The 21,202-nt window shown below is 39.6% G+C and overlaps 1 protein-coding gene across 1 annotated transcript in view; it reads right to left on the reverse strand.

The window, feature by feature from the left end:
* NFAT5 (nuclear factor of activated T cells 5) overlaps window positions 1–21,202 on the reverse strand; it is a 67,658-nt gene that overhangs the window by 36,152 nt on the left and 10,304 nt on the right. The window contains exon 2 of the mRNA XM_074157996.1: window positions 5,582–5,707. Within this exon, the coding sequence (XP_074014097.1) occupies window positions 5,582–5,707 (126 nt within the window). The remainder of the gene's footprint in view (window positions 1–5,581; window positions 5,708–21,202) is intronic.

A 21,202-nucleotide genomic window follows, 5' to 3' on the forward strand; every position in this document is an offset into this window, starting at 1 on the left:
ACCAAAAAATAAAAAAAAAAAAAACCCACCCCACATCTCCATTTTGAAGCTTTATTAGAATCTTTAGCTTGAGAATGATGAAAAAGCCTTATCTTGGCAGTGGAAACATGACCCATACCCCTTAGCATCTCATCTCTACCCCACAGTTGATGCAGATATTTTTATCCATTTCTCTACAGTAGCAATTGAGAAGCAAATCCTTGTCTTCCCAACTAAATTGACCAAAACTGCTTATAGCAATTATTTTAATGACAACTGTGATCAAAAAAGCCAATTACTCCTGTTTGGACAAGTAGTTTGTCCCTTTAAGTAAAAAGGAGCACAAAATTGGCATGACCACAAAAAGGTAAAAAAACTTTTATCATTTACCAAATATTTTCCCAGGATACAAACTTAGATGTTTGGGAAGCAGAATAATTCAACACATCACAGACTAATTGTATCCAAATATGAAGAATACAGAGAGTTCAGTAAACATATTTCAGTTGCACAAAATCTGTTCCCCTTTTGTTACAGCAAGAACACCACTCTGGAAAATTCAATTTGAGATAAGAATTGGAAACTGTCAGAATGGAAACGATGCAGGAAATACTGTCCTGGGGAGCGATACAAAAAATATGGAAAGATATATATATTTGCCTCTGTGGCAAATGGAGAGCAGCTGAAGAGATCAGCAACAAACTGAAGAGGCTCATTCCAAGATCTGCTACAGAAAGAACGAACGGATGACAAGCAGCAAAGCAAGTTCTTGTAACACTTTTCTTCACTGGGGGTTCAGAAGGTTTGAATATTCCTGTTACTGCAGATAAAAGATGAAAATGCAACACTTCCTTCAAGTACACGGTTGAAAATACTGCTGAACCATCCCAAAAGACAAGAACAAGGTGTTGACCTACCAACTAGAAAGACACCTTTGAGAAAGGGCTTAAATTAGCAGTGTGAATTTTAAGTGTTTGAAGCACTTGTTCAATGTGTCTTGATCAACATGAAAAAATTGTTCAACCTTTAAGAACCAACTGAAAAGAATCAAGCATCTCTCCTTGCAACTGGAGCTTAAAAATACTGTGTAGAAGGCGTTATTAAAGCTTCAGGCACATTTATTTCATATAAGAAATCTCCAGGCACAGCTTACAATGACATTTCTCAGCATGACACCCTCATGCGTTTCAAGAGTCTAGAAGATGATTCATATTTAATGTGTTTATGGTACCGCACCAGGCAAAATCCTCCTTTTCCTGTTCCCTGAACAAAGACACTTGTAATTCAAATAGCAAGCACAGGGAACAGTTTCTAGTGGTAAAACCAGATCCCTTTCCTCCCTTCTGCTTTCCAAAATAAGAGAATTAGAAGCTTGAGAGAGCAGCTTAGGTTGTGAACATCACAGCTCAAAATCCTGGAGTTCTACAAAATTATACTTGCCTCTTTGATATTCAGAGAGTGGGTAATACCTCTTTTGTCTGGATTAATGAATGAGATACACATTTATTAACAAATCAATGAAAATCCAATCAGCAACATTCCATATCAATACTCTTAAAACTGTTCTGTAAATCACAAAACAAATTTCCAAATGGTAGAACTAGAAGTCTGTCCCTGCAAGGTCATCTCTGCTAGAAACAGCCCATCCTGCTCCTCCAAAAAAAAACAGAGAAGTTAACTGCAGCAGTATGTATTTCTCACCTATAATGTGTTTTATATGGAACAAAACCCCACAGCAAAGTGAGTAACACAAATGCCTCAAGTAAGCTGAATTTCAGCCAGATACTAACTTAGTCTGTGTTTTGGAAGCAGAGAACAAACTGTGTTAACTATTACAGCAGTAGTAAAAAGCTCTCACCACTGCAGATCATTCCCTGTAACGTAATCCTCTCGTTATCAAGAGCAATCATAGCTGCAATTGACTTCTACATACAGTTGCTGGTGGCATTTCAAAGTAGCCCTTCGTTTTAAAAACAAGAGTAAATGATATTACCTACAATGCTACGGAGACTGAACTACCATTTCCCTATCCTTTCCCCAAAAAGTGAGGTCTTAGAGCAAGCAAGAGCTGACCTAAAAAACATTTGAGAGACACTTACCAAAACAAGGGAAAGATTTCAGATACAGAAACACTAGGTTGCCAAAGTCATCTTTCCCCTTCACCGTATCATCTCTACAGTGTCAGCTGCTTGAAAACATGCCTGTAGTCTGCTATTAAGGACTTGATTTATGCAAATGAATGGTCAATCTTTGTCTTTTAAAATATAAGTGTAAAATATATATTTACGTTTTCTTGTAGAAGCATGTAGACATGCACAAAGCCCAGGCTGATTTTCCTCTTATTTTCCTGCTAAGAAATCAGAGCCCAGCTCAGCCAGACTTCTCATTACTACAAGCGGCTGGATGACAGGGTTGAAAACGTGGTAGCAATTTTGCAAAGACACTATAGCATTTCTAAAAGAATTACAGAAAATAGTAAAACATAATACACCCTTTTATCTAGAAACATGGTACAGCTACGGCAAGAATGCAGCTGAAACACTTTCTCTTGAGAAAGTGAAGAGATTTGGGCGCAGAAGAAACACACAACTAACCTCAATGAAAAAGCAAAAGCTCTCCTGGGATTCTGGAAGTCAAATGAGAACACCGGAGAACACTCCTGCTCAAAGGCAGCTGTGTGCTGCAGGTACCAGCATCAGTTCAGAAGTGCCAAGTTCAAGATGGCTTGCAGGAGGAATCCTTATCAGCCACTACACAGTAGGAATTTATGGGAGGGGGGACTACATTAAACAATCCACTGACATCCACTGCAAATAGTAAATTCACCTCTCCTTGTACCTCCACCTACAACTTTTGTAGACACTGATGTCCCTTCCTCTGTTCCTAAGAATTTGTCCCCAGTTTTAAAGAGAAAAAAAAGTCTTGCCTCAGATTTACCAGAAATACCCAACTATCTGTCCACCCCAGGGTTATAATATATCTTATATATTTTTGAGATACAGAGATATAGGGATATATATCTCATACCTCCCAACACCAGAGGGAGGAGCAGGGACTGTTCTTTTCAGCTTTCTGCTGTCTCGATCATTTTGGAACACAGCTACAGACCTGTTTTGGAGGTAAACATTTATCTAAGGTGCATGTATTTTCTTTCAAGGATGTGGTGGAAGACAGGAGAGAAAAAAAAAAAACAAACAAAAAGATGTTACATTAGAACTATCTATCTGATATCATTCATTGGCCAAAATGCTGAGGTTAAGCCTTCCCTGACGCCTATCGGGTCAGGCACCCATTCCCCTGTATCAGCACCAGCGACATTGCTTTGGGCCAGGGCTGACCTCTCCTTACACGTGTACACAGCTCAGCTCGCTGTTCAACTGGGCTGGTCATCACAATTATATGTTTATAGAAGACCAAGGTTCAATTGTTCTTGCCCTCACTGTAGTGGAAAGTGACATAAGCAATGAAAACAAACCTAAGGCTTTAGCCTGCTGGGGGTTTTTTGGTTTGATGGTTAGGTGGTTTTTTAAGAAAATTTTTAACTTGGAGAACTGTAGTTGCTTGTGCTTAATACTTCTGATCCTGATTGTAACAGCACCCAGAAACTTAACTGTCTCATCCCAACACTGATGGAAGGTCTCCGAAGCCACAGTTCAGTAAACAATCTAAACCAGCACAAACTGACAGCCACTGAGAAAAGCTAGCTTCACCTTTTCCGACTGTTCCTTCTTCCCTGAATTCCTCCTTTCCTGGTACCACCAAAAGCATTTGTGTGGTGAACCCATCCAGGACAACTCCAACCTGGAGCAGGTCCTTGATCCAACGCACTCGGCAGCAAGCACTTGGAAAGCTCTTCTTTTGGCAGCTTTCAGTATCAGCTTAAAGTCTTTGTGTCACTACACTCTCTCTGACACTGAAAAGTGTTCTTAATTGAATGCGTAGGTCTCCTTTCAGTGTTAACAAAAAAAAAAAATCACAAGACTATTTTTTGAAGTTCTTCTTTCAAGAAAATTGTGCTGCAGTTTAACCCAAAGCGCTAACAGATTCTTCGTTTTTTTTAAAGGAACCGGATTGGCTGTTAGCAGACACTAAATACCTGGAGGTAACAGACATTTAGTTCCATTCAAGTTTTTAAGTCTTTTCTGTTAGATACAGAATTAATTAGCAGTTCATGTCTATCTGTGGATTTAGAGTGTAACAGGGTTTGTGGGATTTCTTTGTTCACCTTTTTGTAAGGTACATGTTTCTGCAGGATTTAGTTGCTGCTATATCCTTGAACCAAACCCATTATTAAGTATCTTGATTTTAGAAATATATGCCCAAATTATTTTTTTAATAAGTGATATAAAAATATCAAATCCTTTCAATATAATAAAAACATCAAATTCTTTCGATGACTGAAGCTCCACTGTGCACAGTTAAATCCACAGGTTGTCTCAGAAGAGGTCTGGCAAAACATGAATGGTGAGCAGTGCTGTAAAGTTTCTCTGACAAGTCTACAATCACTTCAGTTTCTGATCAGGATTCCTGTACCATGCAAATCTGGGAAACATTCTCACACAAACATTTAATGCATATGAACTCATAGAGAGAAAAAAGAATAATGCAGCTATCTGAAACCTCACCTTAAATAGATACATTTTTCTCAAGCAACAATTTAAGGCCAATTAGGAAAGTAGATCATGACCTTGTAAGAAATACGGGGATCAAATTACGCAAAAAAACCCCACTTATCTAATGAAGAAAGATGCATCAATCATGAGCATGATCATTTTCCCTTTTTTCCTCATTGGTCAGATGTTTACCAATATATACAAGTTACTGAAAGGAGCTCCAGATGCAAACCAGCACTAAGGCTAACCTCACAGATCAGAACTTCGCCCTTAAATCCTCACTTTACGTTCAATGAAGATCAATGACAGTCTAAAACATGACTAGGAGTAAGATAAAGATGAAGATAAAAAGGTCATGATTCATTTTCGTATGCTGTCAATTAGAAAAATAACTAATTTAAACTTATCAGTTTATAAAAGTGCCATCCTGACATATATTATATTCTCACACATCTGAGAATTTTGTAATACATTACAATAGAGAGCTATGTGTGAATGGAGTTCAAATACTAAGCTTCCTCAGGCCTCTCAAAGAAAATATGACTTCTCTTGGTGCTTACAGTTTGGTAAAAGCTTCATGGCCCAAAACGTAATCTCCCATTCCATTTTTTATTCTGGCTACGATTTGCTGTTTTACAGTCAGTCAGCATTGTGCCTGAGTTCCAAATGGGTATTTATTACCTCGGAAGGCAGAGTGCATTCTAGGAGTTAACGGGCCTGTGCTGGGTAATAACAGGACTGCAAAACAAATAATTCCTTTTTTATAAAGATACATACAAAATACAGCAACCATTAACATAGAATACCTGACAATTTAGATCACCCAGTTTAACTTGTATTACCCTAAGTTCTCCTAGAATGAACTCTGTTGCTTCTCCACAAGCTTTTTTTTTTTTTTTTTTTAACAACCAAAACTTTGCCAGCACTGTTCATGTTGGCCAGAACATCACAGACCTCAACAAAGCGACTGAATAAATGAGAATGCTTACCAGCAGCAACTACAGCTGGAGGCGGCGAACCTGCCTCGCCACCACTTGTTTGGCTCATGGATGCTACAGATGTTTCTCTGGAAGGTGGTAACTGCAGCTCCTTTGGGAGAAGGTCATAGACAGATTCTGTTAAACAAAAAAGGATTTAATCAAAAACTTATTCATGTTCTGTAAAAGAAAAGAAATAAAGTTTCTGCCTAAAAGATACGAACCATAATCCAACCTTTTCAGGACCTTTTGCAAAAGTTACAGTAAGCGCTTGGAGATCTTAACATCATGGAATAAAGTTATTTCAGAAAACAAACAAACCACGAAAACATCAAGATACACATTCTCAAGACCGAAACAAAAGGACACAAACTTGTTCAAACAAAGAAATAATTCATGAACTTCCACAGAAGCTGTACTCATTTGGAATGAAGGGACTGACAGCATGTACAACAAATCATGTGGGAATCAAAGACAAACCTGTTCTCGGAATTCGAACTGTGCAACTGACGTCTAAAGAGCCCAATTTAGTGCCATCATCTGCAGAACAGCCTATAAAGTCTTCCCATGTAATAAGTGTCAATTCTTGTTATGTAAGATCCTTTATTTCCATTTATCTGCAATGTTTCTTTTTGCCTCAAACCCTCCTGTAAACTCCAGAGAAAGCAGTCTCCATCAGCAAAACGGCTAGTGCTGGTCCATTGTACATGGCTAGTGCCCTTTGGTACAACTAGGGCAGATCCTCTGCAGTAGCACAACCTCTAAGAAAATTTTTGTGACTTCCCTGCTGTGAACCAGCTGTGGCCACCACACAGCTCATCTGACAGGGCTTCAGCAGCCAAGACAGAAGACGGGAACTCAACAGCCCCACGCTCAACCTGCTCCTCCATGCTCGAGGGAGGTTCAAAGCCTACCCTTGCCTACTGGCTACCGCTATATGAACAGCTATAAACCGAATCAACAGTTCTACACCACAATACTTTATGGAATCCCTTTATATGTATTATTTAGGTGCCCAAGACAGATACGGAAAACTCAATGTGCATTTTTAAAGCTCTTTTCTTTCCCTAGGAAACAACAATTATACTCAATTGATCCTAAAGTAAAATATATCTCTGCAGGAACTCTGAAAAAATTAGAAAACTGACAGAGTTATTAACTAAAAAGCTTTATCTACATTAGGCCCTATAATAAATGAAACATACTCAAGACAAATGCAGAGCTATATACGCTCCCAGCAATATATAATTGTATTAAAAATGTAACACATACCAAATGCCAGTTATGCCACAAACCAGAACAGTCACTGTACTGGGTAAGAGTGCAAATACTCTCACCACAAAATGGCATTAAAAGAGCCTAAGAAAATTGTAATGTCGTTTACAGGATACTACTTGTCTGTTAGGCACAAAATCACAAGCAACTACCAACAACGGCTGCAAACTGGCGGTGAGGTCTAACCTGAGGTAGCTCCACAGCCCAAACTGATCCCCATCTGTTGCAAGATTATTTTTTTTTCATTTACTACTTCTTTTTTTTAGCTACACTCACTTTTCAGATAAATAACTTTTCAGTAATGTGACAAAAATCAAACTTTTTTTTTTATTTATTTAAACTGATAATCAAAATATTGGCAACCAGAGGTTGCAATCCAAATCCCAAAATCTCTGCAGAGGTTTTCTGTAAGAGTTACCCTTAATGCTGAGACAATGTACAAGTAAAATATTTTGAGACAGCTCAAGTTACCTAACCATAAATTCCTAGTTTTATTCTTTGGAACAATCTGGGGGGAAAAAACAAATATTTATCTGTGATTACTCGAGATCTTGAAAGGTATAAAAGGCAAAGAGAACAAGACACATTTGTTCATACTTTTGCTCCTGTTTTACTACGAGGAACATGTTTTACGATGAGGAACACCACATTAGCATTTCCCTCAAAGATGAGTTCCCTTTGTAAAATTAACTTTTTCCTCAGCTAGTAAAGCCTGATTTCTCACTCTTCTGGACTAGCAATTTTCAAGACCATAAAACTGGCTTTCAAAGTCAAATAAATTAGACCAGTTTAAAATTGGTTATGTAAAAATATGGTTACAATGATGCTTCTCCTTTTGTACTTCATTTACTATTCCCAAAAAAAGGTTAGTTCTTTGTCAGTGATAATGTATTACACTTTATTAAGCAGCATTGTGTACTTTTTGTGTGTATGAGCACTTACGTAGTTTAAACATACTCTAAATTTTAGCCTTTATTAAAAAAGATTAATCCTTCCTTTATTTCTCTTACAATTTTTACTTAAGTTGCATGTGCATACAGACTTGAATCCAATTCCAAAATTAAAAACCAAACTAAATTGCACTTATAATCGTTATTAGCCAAATACCATCTCCTTGTGACTGCTGTGCCAATGAGGTGTGAGAAAAGGGCTATCAAAGCACAGTTCTATTTTAAAGTCAAGTCCTGGCTGGACCATCAATTCAAGAAGAGTAAAGGTTGTGCATTACCCGGCTTGAAAACAGGAGCACATTCCAACTAACAGCATTTAAGACTCCATGCAGTTGTGTTCACAGCTTTAACAACAGGGAGGGCAGTGCAAAATCCAGAACTGAGAAGCTAAGAAGCCCAGTTATTACTTCAAATAGTCCCTATCAGGCAGTTTCTGCACTGACACTATAAGGACAGTTTATCAACAGATGTCATTGTAAATTCAAATCTGGTTTAATACATGGAAGCATTAGAGCTAGAACCCTATTAGCGTACTTATGCTGACTGCTATTGGGGATTTTCAGTCTCCGATCTCCTCTTTCTTTCATAAACTGTGAAGCCAGTCCTCGTGTACAAAGCCCAGGGAAGTTATATTTAAGAACTAGACATGCGTGTTTGCACCTTTTTAAAAACAAGCCAGTTTAACTCCTGCTCCCAAACCATCTCATGACTTTTGTTATTTGTCATGCTGCATTCTGAGAAAATGCCTGCGAACCACAAAATGCCAAGCAGTTTTCAGGAAAAAAAACGTTAACTTATTACCATGTTCAATGGCTCCCATAAGCTTGGTGCAGGCACAGCTATCAATATGTAAAAAAATTCTCCAAATAAAATGTGGCGTTCGGAAATCGTAAAGTGCGTGGGTCTGTTTTCTGCTGAACTACAAATTTTCTTCAAGATGAGTATCTTTGTTCAAGAGACTGAAGAATGAAAAGTTCAGATTTTGTCCCAACAATGAAAAGCGCAAATACCAGCCAAAGAAAACACAGTTACGATGTGAGAGGGTAATTTCCTATTTGACATCCTGGTGCCTCTAAGTATTATTGCCCCTGCACCCAGAAGTTTGTACAACAGCTCCACACAGCAAACCCTCGTAAATGAGCACCAGCCTTTATTCTGGCTGGCACTGGTACTACTACCTACAGGAGGTGAGTCAAATCCAAGCTCACATCTGTCAAAAAAACAGCCATAGGCAGATGTTGGGTGCTGGCACAGCAGATACCACCCGAGGTATCTGTCGCAAGCTCTCCTATGGAAAATTATGCCCATTCAGCTTTGTTGACATAAAGTGATTTTAGTTCAAAGTGCACCCTACACCATATTCTTGCTACTAAGAAACTCAGACGCTCCAATGTGCCAGAGCTGGGAAGGCTGTCGCCTCTAGAGGAGTAGTAGCAAGATTTAAAGCTGCTGCAGTCACTTGACAGGCAGCTCTGCATACGCCTTTTATATTCTTTTACGCTTAAGACACTAGAAACAACTCACCAAGTATTTCTGTTATGCAAAATGTTTAGTGACAGGCCACAAAATGAGGGATCGTAACAAAGCATATGTGTGTGTGTGTGTGCAGGTAAGTAGAGAAACCTTTGTATTTTGATGTGTATGTTGCATTTATATACATACATTTTCATTCCTTTCTGTTGTCTCTCAAGAAATCCTCTTTGAGGAGAGAGCTGCTCATCATCATAATTCTGTCATGACTCATAAGATATTTGGTACTGATTACACAGCCTCATTTCCAAAAGCTAAGTTATTAGGTAAGAGTGAGTTCTTCCTCTTTGCGTTGGTTGTTGGCGGTTTTTTTGTTTAAGAAATTTATTTTTAACTCTCAAACGTGACGAAGTTCTGTCAAGTTTGCTGCTTTAAAGGAATGCTCAAATCCAAAACTCCCACAGCATACTTTTTCTCAGGGAACACATAATTTTAGCAGTAATCCACAACAAGCACAATTATAATCTTTGAATAACTCTAAAAATATGATAAAGAGAGAGGGGGAGGGAAAAGCTAGCATTAGAATTGAAGCACATTCCCAAAGATCACAAGACCATTAAGGGCAAATCTTTAATTTCATGCTTCATTGATAAAAGATCAAACTACTTGAAACATGGTCTAAAATACAACACCCAGTTTTTATCCTGATACACTTGGATACCACACCTAAAATTGAAGATGTGGTCTACACTCGGAAAAAGAGTTGGCATTAGCCTTGACAGCTGTAAACATGAGAGCATGGAGCAAGCTATTAGGAGGGAAGGGAACACTGCTATTGGGAAGTCACTGTGAGATGCAGCCAAGAGAACACAAACATGGTGGAGGATGAGAACAGCCCCATGAAGCTTCAAAACACATAGCACAGCCCTGGCCACACTTTCAATGCTGCCTCTGCCTCCCTGGTTCTTCCAGGCCTGTCTCCCCTTCTTTTCTGATGGCTCCCCATAACTTTCCTCCCCTCACAGCAGTAGGAGAAATACTGCACAAGAACATCCCAAACAGGAGTGAGAGAAAACATGGGAGGTCTACTGGGTAGCACACAGGAGGAAAACAGATCAAAACCATGGGATTAAAACAGTACAGGAAAGACATGGACCTGTTGGATTGGGTCCAGAGGAAGCCACAAAAACCACCAGAGGGCTATAGCACCTCTCCTACGAGGACAGGCCGAGAAAGTTGGGGTTGTCCAACCTGGAGAAGAGAAGGCTCCAGGGAGACCTTAAAGGGGGCCTACAGGAAAGATGGGAACAGACTTTTTAACAGGGCCTGTTGCGATAGGACAAGAGGTAATGCTTTTAAACTAAAAGATCGTAGATTCAGACTAGACAAGGAAGAAAATTTTTTTACAATGAGGATGATGAAACACTGGCCCAGGTTGCCCAGAGAGGTGGTAGATGCCCCATGCCTGGAAACACTGGAGGTCAGGTTGGACAGGGCTCTGAGCATCCTGATCTAGTTGAAGATGTCCACCTGCTCATGGCAGGGTGGTTGGACTAGATGGCCTTTAAAGGTCCCTTCCAACCAAAACTGTTCCATGATTCTATGAACACTTGGCAGTCAAATCCAAACTTTAAAAAAAGCCAACAAACCAACTTCTGGCTTTTCTTCAGAACAGATGTAGCTTCATATTCTAAACCACATCTTTAGTGAACTGGATTGCTAGGATCTATCATTTCAACACTTCTCTGAAGAACCTAAAATTGTTTGGGTACCTTTAAGAAAGCTTGCTGCAACAAACCTGCTCTTCACAAATCAGACTTCAAATGAAACTTTGTGTTTTCACCTAAACACAGGCCAATGTTTATATATGCTGCACTATAAATAGCATTAAAGCAAAAACTGACAAATCCCAGAAAGATCAGAGTTGTTGCAAGGAAACTAATTCTTCCCCAGAGGATATAGTTTCCCTCTGCATCTGATATTGTATTGAAATAGCTAAAGCTCCCTCCCCTATAGATCAGCTCACCTCCATCATCATGTTTTACACACGTGTGCACACACACACAGAGTATATGAAATTTTCCGTTATAATTTTATGTTTATTCATGTGGAAAACACCCATGAAAAAGAAAAGGCTGTTATGTAAATGCAGTGTTACATTTGAAGGCAAAAATAAAAATTCCATATCATTATGTATTTCTACCTAATTCACAAGAAAGAACACGTAGACACAATTCCTGTTTTCAGCAGCCACTGTGTTGAATCAATGCGTCAAGTTTCAGCTGGCTGACAGCACAAAGTCTCTTGTAACTTACTGCTGACTTCAAATCCCCGTAACAAATATATTAGTTAACCTCAAGCTTATGGGGTTTTTGCTAGAAGTAGCTTCATTTATACCCAATGTCTCCCCTCAACACATTTCCCTTCTCGATACAGGAGGAGAGGAACATGTTTCATAACAGTAATCCCGAAACACAAACAAGATGAACACACAAACAAAATAAGAAAATACTAATGATCAACCAAGAGTCACACACACTCATTTCCACATACAAACCTTCACCTGTATTCATGTAATCTGTTATTAGACATCCTATCTACAATAAAACTTCTGAATCTCTTATCTTTCCTCAAAATACCTCAATCAGACTAACTAGATGAGCCCAGGCTTCACAAATTCTACTACTGAAATCAAGGACACCTAGGGACAGGCAGATTTTCCAAAAGTATGTTAAGTGTCAAATTTCTTCAACTGCCCTTTATCCGATTATCCTGCTCCTATAATCTCTCATCTGAGATCAGCTGCTTGTAACTTTGATCTTCCTGCCAGTTATACTGACAGTTCAGAAAACTGTATTTCACATGGCTATACTGACCAGGACAGCATCAAACTTTAGGTCAATATCCAACACTGCAAAATTTGAAATCTGGGAAGAACAAGATTTTGTTAGTGTACTGCTTGAAACTGCACAAAACATTCAGAGTTGAAATATTAATGAAAAATAATCAAGTAATATGATACCGGACTTGCTTGTTATTGTAGCACATCAAAAATAGTGCACCCGAGCCAAACAATGAGCATTCCAGTACAGGGCTATCAGCGGGAACCGAGCCAGCATCCAGTCTCAGGTGAAAGGTATTCACCACCACTTTTCCCAAACAACTGCAAGAGCAGCAACAAATCCTAAAGATACACAAAAGGATATACAATACCGCTAGAAGGGATGCTCACCTAGGACAAACTGCTACACAGAATTTAAATCAGTTCATTTTAAGTTAAAAGAACTGAAGAAAAGCTGTGAAAGGGCTGGATGCATTTCGATCAGTCTGCACAAAGATACATCCTTGGGCCAACATGTCTCTGGATCAGTCCCAGTAGCCGGTGACAGGAGCAATGTCTTTGAGAGAGAGAGTGGAGAGGCCTAGGAAAGATTTAGGCAAAATAACCTAGAGAAGATAGAAAATGGTGGCTGAAGCTGATCAGATGATATTAGAGTGGAAGTGCAAAAAGCTGGTGGGTCCTGATGGTAAACTGAAATTTATAAGTGCTCCTCTCCTCTAATTTTACTCACTTCACCTTATTGTACACACACAGTTGCTGCTTTTGTAGGAATGTTTTTAGATTTCTACACACAGACTAACCAGGCTAAGTTACAGGCAGCTGGGCTTACAGCAAAATATAAGCACTCCAGCCTTTCCCCATCACCATCAACAGAAAATATTAAACTTTTAAGCCATTCTCATCATTATGATATCAAACGACCTTTCAGAAACACACCATGCCTTGTGACGTGCAACATTAGATTCCTCCTTACTAACTCGGAAACTGTGGTTCTATTTAGACTTTATTCTTAGGAACATAGCAGCTAAGCTTATGGAGGCAAAGCGAACGCAACTGAGCACAACTGCTTCCTGTTTGGGAGCGCTAAGACAACTGTAAGATTCTGTGAGAAGTCACTGCAGCTTTGGACACAGACCAAAGCAAGCCCTGCTTTTTCCAAAGTATACGTATTCTCCCCATGGAGAGTGCTCAGCTTCAAGACGGAAGGCAGGAAGAGTAAAGAAAAGTAGTAACCCCAAAATAGCTAATGAAAGTAATTGCAAATAATCAGTTCGGCTGTAATGAAGCAAGTCAAGTACACACGGATCCACTATTCCATGCAGCACTTGCAAGATTTTCTGCAGCTACTCACATTTAATGAATCTTGAATGACTTATCAATTGCATCTACATAAGAATTTCAGCTGTACAGATGAAGAACTGCAATTTCTGGTGCGAGTTTCTAGGTAATTTAGTGCCTCACTAACTCGCGCTGTGCTAAGACTGGTTCAGGATGTTACAGAAGAAGTTGTCTGTCCTTCTCAAACTTTTGTGAGGCCTCCTTAGCCTACCAACAAATTTAACTGAGATCTTTCTAGCTGGTTGACCAAAAAGCTTCTTGTAACTCAGCACTTGGTGATGCTGGGAGCACAGAAGATACGGAAAACAGCAGAGAATACCAGTTTCCAATGATGAACGCACGATAATTCACCCATGATGAATGAAGACATCCTCATTTTGTCAGTATCACCAAACATCTTAGATGTTATGGAACGCTCGTTAGATATACCAATGATCTCCCTGCCCTTTGCTATTCTGTACCAGAAACAAAGCCATGCCGCCCAGAACTTCCACACGTGGAAGCCAAGTTATGAACTTGGAGAACTTTGCCCTGACCAACTAGCAAATGAGGCCATACTAATGTAAAGGGAGACCAGTATCACCATCTTAAAAGGTCATCTACTTCAGACTGCTACAGGTCCACAGAATCCTGCTAGAGCATTAAGAGAGCAATATGCAGTAAAATAACCCTTTTAGCTTTCTAGGTATATAATTCCCCCCCTCTTTCCCCCCCCCCTTAAATTATCAGTGTAAATTCAGTAGAATTACCAGTTAACCTGCCAACATTCCCCCACTATTTCATTTTTAACACCACATAGTTACAAACACAAAAAGGAAAGAAGTATTGCTTCTGCCTTGAGCTGAAGCCATCCTTCCACCACACGTAACAGCCTCGAAATCAATTTCTGATCATGATGTAAAAAAACTCTTTTTGTGCTACCATTTTCCTCTTAACAACAAAGATGCCAGACAGCACTTAACCTGGCTGCAGCTCCAACTCCCACTTCAATGCCACTTCTCTTCTCCAGGTCGTTCCCCAGGCCCAGCCTTGAGGAGGTCATTGAAATACAGCCCCAGCTCTCCCCCAGCCCACCTCTCTGTCTGTCCCACCACAGTGATCTGCTCCTGTGACTTCACCCCCTTTAATGCTGGGCGCTTCCTCAGCGGCATCCCTTTTATCCCCACCCCTAGACTAAAAGGTAATGACAGCCTTCCCACTCAAAAGGCAATCATGCAGGAGAGCACAATCAATAAATGGGTGAGGAAGAGAACCAGCCAAATTGTCTGCAGTAGAGACAGAGACAGGGCATTTTCCACTTGCAGCTGGCATTTTTTTGCCTTTAAGGGTAGGTACATCCTGGAAATCCCTTACCACTTCTATGACCTCATGAACAGCAGCAAAGTTAATCCTTGTCTTTTAATAAGCTCCCTGTGCTGAACGGCTGCACATTTGATCCCCACTGATACTAGTCTCCTCAACATGTTTTAATACCCGTACAGATTTGGCTGCTTCTTCCAAAGCCATTTCCTTGCTGCAGCACATGACAGTCACACCAGAGATTAGACAAAACCTTGGTGTACTCTTCTAATCAGCTGGCAGCATCCAAGCAGAAATCTCCTCTAATGATGTACTCTAAGCTGATCAAAAAAACAAGCAAGCAAACAGTCAAAGAGAGTTGTTTATACGGAACTGAGATTCCAAAACAATTAGAAATACATGAACCTGCAAGTGGCCTCTCCTACACGGGAGGTGGGTGAGCAAAGTAAAGCAGAGCACGCATGTTCAACAAATTAAAGAAACTCTATAAAGGAAAACAATGTCCGTATACCACCACATCCCCACTTAAGCATACAAATTCATGTTCAGAGTACCCATATACACATGTATAAAGATTCTATGACACTCATCAGTTCACATTAAGACACAGTTTTGGACTAAACCTGTATTACCAAGGTTCCAAACGGCAACTAAGGGCCCGACTGTCATTCCTCACTCCAAAGGTAACTGCATTTTAACAAAACTATATATGCAGCTGAGTATCTTTTAAAAACTCTTGTGGATAGGAGATGCTAAAACCAAAATCTATTCTACACCTGAAAAACCTAGGCCTCTCAACCAGCTAGAAGACCTTGTGGTTTGTTTAACTTGAAGTTCTGTTCTGCTCAGGAATCCAGTGTCTCTGAAAAACAATATAGTTTAGCAGCTGAGTTTATTGTATACCACCATTTCTACCACAATAGCTTAGTCCACAGAGTTTTTAAAGAATGATGGTGTGGGGGGAGCAGGGGGAGTGTTACGTCAGCTCTAAATATTCAACATCTAATCAAAGCCTTGCCTTGTTGCAAAATGTTAGTATCATGTGACCCCCGTGGATTTTTCTGTATACAAAAGCTTGGGTGTGGGAATACTTTGAAGCAAACTATTTCGCCTGTTGGGAAGAACCCACGAGAGCCTGCTGAAGAGCCCTCCAGTTCTTAGCCCTCCCCACGGCTCCCTCCATACATCCACCAAAGACTAACAGGTTCTCCTGCAGATCCCAGGAAAAGAATTTACTGACCAAGTTTGGTTATTACAGCACAGAGAACAGAGCGTAAGTTTCAGAAACCTTAGGCCACCCTCGAGTATATCAGGCATTAGCACAAATACAGGAACTCCACGTTACACAGTGCAACGACTGCTCTCGCTTCATCCAGGCTAAACTGGGAGAAGTAACATCAGGACCCGCTGGAGTAAACTCCGCAGTGAAAATATAGGCTGTCTATTGCTTTTTCGTCTCCCAGTTAGCAAGATGAAACATTACTACAGCTACGTTGAGAATACACACCTATACCTTTATGCAAATGAAACCGAATTTTTCATGGCCAGTGGAATATTTTAGGAATTGATGCTCTGGGAGATGGGAGGCTGATAAGGGGGCTGGCGCAGCGCATATGAACAGGGACTGCACAGACGGGAAGCCAAAACAGGATAAGGAGGACTCAGTAAGAAGCTCAACAGAGGAAGCTTTGAGAGCCTGAGAAAGGCAACTAGAAGAAAGACAGAGCACCTAGCACATAAAAACAGAACAGAAACAGACTAAGATAGGCACAGGCCAGACAAATCTGTGACCACCAAAGTACTTTCTACTCCACTGTGGCGGTTTTGTTACTGTTGGGTTTTGTGGGTTTGGGTGGTTGTTTGTTGGGGTTTTTTCATTTCCTTTCTTTTTTGTTTGTTTGGTCAGCTTTTTTGAGTACTCCATAGGAGATCCAAACTCTCACTTACAGAAGCGAGAATCACTCACAACTGCAGACAATGGCAGCTCTGCTTAAGATACAGCAGGGATTTTATACAATAAAGTTACAAAAAATATTTGGAAAAAGGAAAGAACAGGCAACATAAACAGTAAATCAGCTTTTGTTCTTTGTAATATATTACAGACTATAATAGTTTCTGTATTTCCTAACAACTTTGCAACTTCGGTAGACTTAACACAGGCTTGCTTAGCAGCACTTAAAATGAGGCAAACAGCCCTGAAGACAGGTTTGAGTAACCTACAAGCGAGAAGGGGAGACCTTACTTGAGCATACATGAGAATAGACAAAATGCAGTGACTGTTCAAGGAAAGATACTTGTTGGATAACTGCATGGCGAAAGCCAAAGAGCAAGAAAAAACCTATACTTAGTGAAGCTGAGCAAAAGGAAACAATACAGTACTTAACAGTCTTGATGCAGACGCCTTAAAACATTTTACAAAGCTGTTGGTCTGATTACTCCTATTTTTGCAAATGCAGAAGGTGAGCCGTAGGAAGAAGGTAACTCACAAGGCTTCCAAGCCAGCAGCAGGACACAATGGAGTTTCTCTTACCCAGGCTGCAGTCCAGCGCTCAGTCCAACAGGTAACACTAAAACAATGGTTTTATTTCATGCCTTTGAGCCCGCTTCAGAATAATGTGATTAAACAGAGAACTCAGTTCAAATTGTCAGTGTAACCTAAAATACGTAAAGACTACTTCCTTCTGTTCCTGTACACATTAACCTGTTCTTACTAAGTTTCCCGACGCTACCTGGACCACTATGTTTCACACAGCTCTCAAGTGAAGGTATGTCAGCAAGACACTTGGCGTGCTTCCCGACATTGTACTGGTGCCATCATTTCAGCAGCACCTCTAACGAGAGGGCAGTGGAAACAAACGATAGAGTGCTATTCCCTCCCTCTTTATCTGCCGCGCTATATTCAGAGTATCTGTAGATGATACAGCAGTAAAAGACTGGAAGCAAGTCTTACCCCCAGTGCTCCTGTTATTGTCAATACTGGCAGAACTATATTGCTGCTACAGCAACAGTGGCAGGTTTTCAAAGAAAGTACAGTGTATACAAGGATGTTTTACACAGCCAAACAGAAAATCTTCCTTCCAGTTCCCTCTGGCTTCAGACAAAAGAAGCAAACCCTAAATCAACACGATTCATGAGCACATAGGGGAAAGGCAGATGCCACAGTTCTGCCCGCACTAGAAAACTTAATGATTAAAAAGTTTCTGTTGGTGCAGCTCCACGCTGAGGAATCAGCAGAGGATCTGAGCGCTCTGTGTTGATGATGTAGCACCGGACACTGTCAAAACCAAATCTTGCCTGCAAATGCTGCTACTCTAACACTGAAATGCACGTTATAGCATGTTAGTGAAGAAGAAAGAAGAGTTTGCTGAAAGACAGCCACTCCTATTTTAAAGAAAGATGATCAGTAATATATTATTAACTACCAGTGTCATTAAGATTTTATCACAACTGTAATATCATTGTTTCTTATACTTAAAAATAAAAATGAAAGCTAAAAGTTGTTTCTTGCATTTTTTGAAAGCACAAGTATTAGTACCAAAAATGCTAGTATTAAAAAGGTCATTTTACAAGTAGTTCATAACCGAACAAAAATCAGTTACTGCAGTATTCCACTAACCTTCAGAAAAGCTGTTAATCTCAATATTCAGGATTCTGCACAGCAGGGTAAGGTTGAGAAATTAATCCTTTTAAAGTTGAATTTCAACAACTGACAAAGGCATGTGTTAGCTGAATTCTATTTATGGCATTCATCCAAATATCAAATAAAGCTTTCCTGGCTGTGTTTCAGTCATCCCCATTCACAGCTCAAAGAGTACTTTTATAAACGTAGACAGACAGTATAAATCCTGTGTCTTGTTTGCATCCAATTTTACACATCTCAAAGAGAGAACAACATTATTTAGTAATTGTCACTTCAAGAAACGGACCAGTAATGACTTAGTGAAAAGTCTACCCTATGCAGTTGTAAACTCCAGACAAAACCCTGAGAACTCAAAAGATATTACTAAAAAACCACAGTGGACAAGGCAGAGCAAGTAAGGACTGACAGAACTGCACATACATGAACGTAACAGGGTACTGCTCTGCTGAAATGTTAAACACTTTGGCAACATAAAGGCTTTACTACATATGAGGAGTAGTATTTAAAGATGCACATTTCTCTCAAACAACCCAAAATGGGAGGAAAAAAAAAAGAAGACATTTAAAAAAAAAAAATAATCAATCTGTTCACAATACCTTAAGAATTAAAAACAAATAAACCAAATGTTGCCATGTTTTAATCTTCCAGCATGCAGGAAACCAAGCTAAGCTTATGTTTGGAAAGAATCCAAATATGATAGGTATGAAAATTCAATTAAAGAATTCAAACAGCCTCATTTTGCTGTTATATACAGTTGTTACAGCAATGGTATTTCTTTATTTGTGATTCTATAATAAACTGAATTTTAAGCATAGTTGGTTTTCTCCCTCTCTTCACATTCTGTCACTACAAAGACTTCATTCCTCCAATGCTCAAAGAAACCCAAATACAGTATGACCAAAGAATATTAATAATAGCTATTTATCAACCACTTTTAAACGCTGCTATTGTTTCAAAATCAAAGTTCACTAGAAGCACAGAGATAATCAGGCGCTCTAGCCAGTTATGCTAGTTCCTTAGGTGCAATGCACCATCCCAAGAGATGGTTCAGAGACGCACAGAAGTCCACCTGACCCTCAATTTACTATTGTCTCCGAACAACGTTTCTTAGTCTTCTCGGGTTTGCACAATTTTTTCCGATGGTGTTATTTTTGCCATCTCTTACATTTGCTGTAGAACAAGAAATGCAACATGAGCAACGAAAAGTACACGCACTTTTTTCGTTTGAGGCTATACCACGATATTTGACCTTGAAGAATAAAAGCATACAGATATTCAGACAGACTTCCAACACATTGCAACAATCTCTCAAATTCAGAATTTTATTATAAACCTGGGTGTAGAGGCTATGTTCAAAAGACTTGACATGTCCTAGTAACTCCTAGCATGATGTCTAGCACCTTGAGCCCACAAACCATCTTCACACCTCCCGCCCTTTATTCATTTTAGTAAGATACTGACATTAAAAGGTATTTTCTTTAGTCACCCTCAAAACTGAGAAATATTTACACTTCCTACCATCAATTCGGTTTCTACTTATAATTCAACTACTATGTTTGATGATAAACATAATTTTTAAAAACAAACATGAAGTAATGTTTAACAAACAATACTCCTTGGCACAGTTAAAAGAAAGCTCTGCTGAAAGCCTGACACCTGTAACACCATTTCTAATAAACTGACTAATCAGGTACATGAAAGAAATGTGTTGTGTAAAAGTGATGGAGCCCCAGACTCTTGTATCTCACCAGCTTCTCTCTCTGGTATCGCAAAAAACACAGATTAGGAAGTGAAACTGCATCAATGTTAAAAACCACTGAAAGTAACGAGAGACAGCCTGGATGCCTCACACACATTTCAGAGTCACAAGGCATCTCAGAGCACGGCGCCACAAGTCCCAGATTGTCTGCTCAGCTTTCTGTCACATTTAGCACCAACAGCAGCTACTCTGAACACAGTCATGCTGGAAATAAGAAAAAAAAGAGGAAAGAGAAGGAGATTCTAAGTAAAATCCTTTTAAGTGAGCCTGAATAATATAGCAGAAGCATGTGTTATGGACAGCAGTTGTTCAAAGACAGGTTTCATCAAGCACAAGGTGCTACAGCTCCATCCCAGGCTCTACATGTACAAGCCTTTTGTCCTTTCCAACGAGCAGCGCTGCTGATGCACACCGAGCCGCCCTCAGACTGCGGATAAAGAGAGATGCAACTAATGAGGTACGCACTCAACCACAGGCAAACCTGTGTGATAAATACTGCACCTGGAAGGAATTCCTCAAGGAAATAAAGATGCCAGTTGTTTGTAAAAACAGGTTTTGAAACTATTAATCAAGTTCTTCTCCAAATATGTTCACACATGATTCTTGGGAGACAAGTGGGAACCTAAGCCAACCATTTAATGGCACAACGTGGATAAAAGATTCCTTTCTGTACTACAGAGCTAAAACCCCACTGGAATCAGAGGGAGAGGAGCAATGAAAGAATCAGTGGTATAACCGCTCCAGAACTGCCAAGTTATGTAAAACTTAAGGATGGTCATAACAAATCAAACTAAATATTGATTAGCCCGTACCTTTTCTCTGATAGCAGCAACTATAGGGAAAGGTTTACAAGAAGCAGTAAGTTTAGAAAAGCATTTCTCTTAGAATACCTTCCAAATCTGACAGTCGGCTACAGACTAACTCCCCAGTTTAGAGGCTTCCCTAAATAGATATACCCTCCACAAGTCTAACAGCTTCTTGAATCATTTATCCTTTTACCACCCATAATATCTGTCAATTGTTTCCACAATTAAATGGTGTACAGAAAAAAGACAAGAAG

The sequence above is a fragment of the Numenius arquata genome, chromosome 13, assembly GCF_964106895.1.
Source record: "Numenius arquata chromosome 13, bNumArq3.hap1.1, whole genome shotgun sequence".
Taxonomy (NCBI): domain Eukaryota; kingdom Metazoa; phylum Chordata; class Aves; order Charadriiformes; family Scolopacidae; genus Numenius; species Numenius arquata.